At 36.3% G+C, this 2,517-nt stretch overlaps 1 protein-coding gene across 1 annotated transcript in view; it reads right to left on the reverse strand.

Annotated features, from left to right (window-relative positions):
* The window catches only part of LOC107578314 (bromodomain-containing protein 9-like), a 6,758-nt gene extending 4,577 nt beyond the window's left edge, over positions 1–2,181 (reverse strand). The window contains exons 1-5 of the mRNA XM_016264281.1: positions 2,120–2,181; positions 1,901–2,045; positions 1,648–1,758; positions 461–579; positions 247–379 (exon numbers count right to left, since the gene is read on the reverse strand). Of these exons, the coding sequence (XP_016119767.1) occupies positions 247–379; positions 461–579; positions 1,648–1,758; positions 1,901–1,984 (447 nt within the window). The 5' untranslated portion in view covers positions 1,985–2,045; positions 2,120–2,181. The remainder of the gene's footprint in view (positions 1–246; positions 380–460; positions 580–1,647; positions 1,759–1,900; positions 2,046–2,119) is intronic.
* Positions 2,182–2,517: the final 336 nt, after the last annotated feature.

A 2,517-nucleotide genomic window follows, 5' to 3' on the forward strand; every position in this document is an offset into this window, starting at 1 on the left:
GAAATCGCGATAGGTTTTTTTTGTCCATATCGCACAGCCCTAGTTTGAACATAATAATATGCATTTTTTTAAACACAATAGGAGTTAATAACTTCTCATATTTGATCTTTTTTAGTATCTGACAAACTACAATAGATCTTTTCTGCTTGTAGACGTCGCGCTTTTTTTTGTAGTGTCGATTTCTGGTGAATTGCATGACTCAAAAGTGTAAAATCTCAGAAACATCAGGTCAAAGCTAGGCTGCACCTTAGAGCTTGGCATGAAACGGTTGATTCGATCCCGTGCTTCATCCGCCGCGTGCTCCACCAGCGCCAACACATGCTCCTCCGCCGTGCTGTCCGTCGAACTGCAGGCGTTGCCCTCCTGCTCATACAGATCACTAGACGAGCAACACATCTGCTCAATCACACACTCACAAACATGAGACATGATCAAAAGCGATCAGCGGACTGCGCTTTACCTGATGATGGGCTCCTTGACGGGCTGCTTTTTGGACTTTTTGGGGTACTCCGTGTGGATTGGCGTGATCTCCGTCACCGGTTCCTCAGGCGCAATGTGGTCATCTCCCAAAATGGCAGCCTGCTGAGAGAAATCCATGTCCTGCATAAAAGACATGCTGCGCTTCAAAGCTAACAGCCGCTCCTGTGAACAGAGCACAAATAGAGCAACACAGCACCCATTTACTCCTCCTGCGGAGGTCTTAGGTTCGCCATGAAGATGGGGGATGCGGAACGTCCAACACGGGTTGGATTGAAATAAAGAAAAGAGATTGCATGGTGGAAATACTCCTCTCTGAGCACTCGAGCCACATAAACTGCTCAAAACGAACCATCTCACTAATGCAATTAGATTACAGTGAGGTGACTGAAGTCTGGGAGTTTTGTCCCATCTATTCAATTAAGCGTTATCATAAATTATATTTAGATTTACATCATATATTATATTAATATGCATACATATATTATTATATCACATTTTTGCTTTATTATAATATAATTATATTATATATTAAATACTAATTTTAATATATTTAATAGACTTTTCCATCACTTTTTAATTAATTTATTAATTGTATTAATTTTGTCCATGAAATTTCCAGGCTTTGCAATTACAATTTTAAAATTCTCTAATATTTCCGGGAATCCTAAAAAATAAGACGTTCTTGCTTCCATTTATGAACCATAAATGCTCTTTGGAATTATATTGACTATTATCCTGATCATATAATTTGTAATGGAAAATATTGTATTTAATCAAATAAAAAAAAATCACACAAAAAGGGAGAAGCATTTTCACTAGTTCTATAATAGTTTGTGTTAATATTTAGATTTTATACTTTATATTTTTATTAATTTGTATAAATTTTTTTTTTTTTTAGTAGTAGCTTTTTTAGTATTTCAAGTTGAATATTTTCAACTAAACAAACATAAGAATTGTTGACTTGGCAGCTAGCTGAAATAAAATAAGTTTAAGTTTTTTTTATATATATATTCTATTTTATTAAAGTCAACATTTATACTGTTTCAAGCAACAAACATGTTTTTCCGATTATTATAACCGCACGTATCTGAATCAAACGGGAATGATGGCACGGATGAACAACAAAGGCAAAAAATAACCAAAACCAAACTGCATTAAAAATGTTACTTTGCTCATCATTTTGAATCCTGTGTGGAGAAGCTTCTTGGCAGCTTTGTAGTAAACCGTCTCCGGTCGGTTATAAACCATGGCGTTGTCACACATCAGCTTGAAGTCTGCCTGGAGAGTCACACATCAGAAACAAACCAGTTACACTTTTATAGTTACACGTCTTTTCAGTAAAGCCGAAAATATATCAGTAGTTAACCAAGAATCTGAAAATGAAGACAAACGGAGATAAAACAGCAGGACACTTGCGTGCCTTGAATTCTGTGATAGTTTTGTATTCGTTTGCGTCGATTTTGTCCTTCATTGTGCTGAAGTCCATGGGATGTTTGATTATCATGGAGTATCCTGGAGCAATGGCGTCTGTCACCGGGAAGGCGAAGAATCCGTGCGGATCTTTCCTGTCGAGACAGAAAGACTGTTCTTATATAATGCAGATATGAGGAAAGTCACATCTAATTTAACAGGGTGTTACCTCTGAAGCAAGCGCAAGAAATGCTCCAAGAGCTGCTGGCGAGGGGTGGATTCGTTTTCTGGGAAAAGCCAAAAGGTTAGTGATTAGTGCTTTGTTTTGATTGATAGCAGGACTGTGCATCACTCAGAACCGAACTGTCTTTTAAACCGCAGTTTAATTCATGAATTTGTTCTCTAAAATGTATTTGAATTTAAGGAACTGGAACCCGGAGTAGATTTTTAGAACACTTTGTTCAAAACAGAGCCAAAACAATACTTATATTTGAACTAAATATATGATTTAGAATTTTATTTTCAATATTTATTTTCATGGTAACGCTACAATCCGGTTTTGTTTTTTTTAAATTAGTCGACTGCATTAGTTAAAATGAACGAATATTCCCAAAGCATTTATTAATC

This window comes from Sinocyclocheilus grahami, unplaced genomic scaffold, assembly GCF_001515645.1.
Source record: "Sinocyclocheilus grahami isolate Dianchi unplaced genomic scaffold, SAMN03320097.WGS_v1.1 scaffold9697.1, whole genome shotgun sequence".
Taxonomy (NCBI): Eukaryota; Metazoa; Chordata; class Actinopteri; order Cypriniformes; family Cyprinidae; genus Sinocyclocheilus; species Sinocyclocheilus grahami.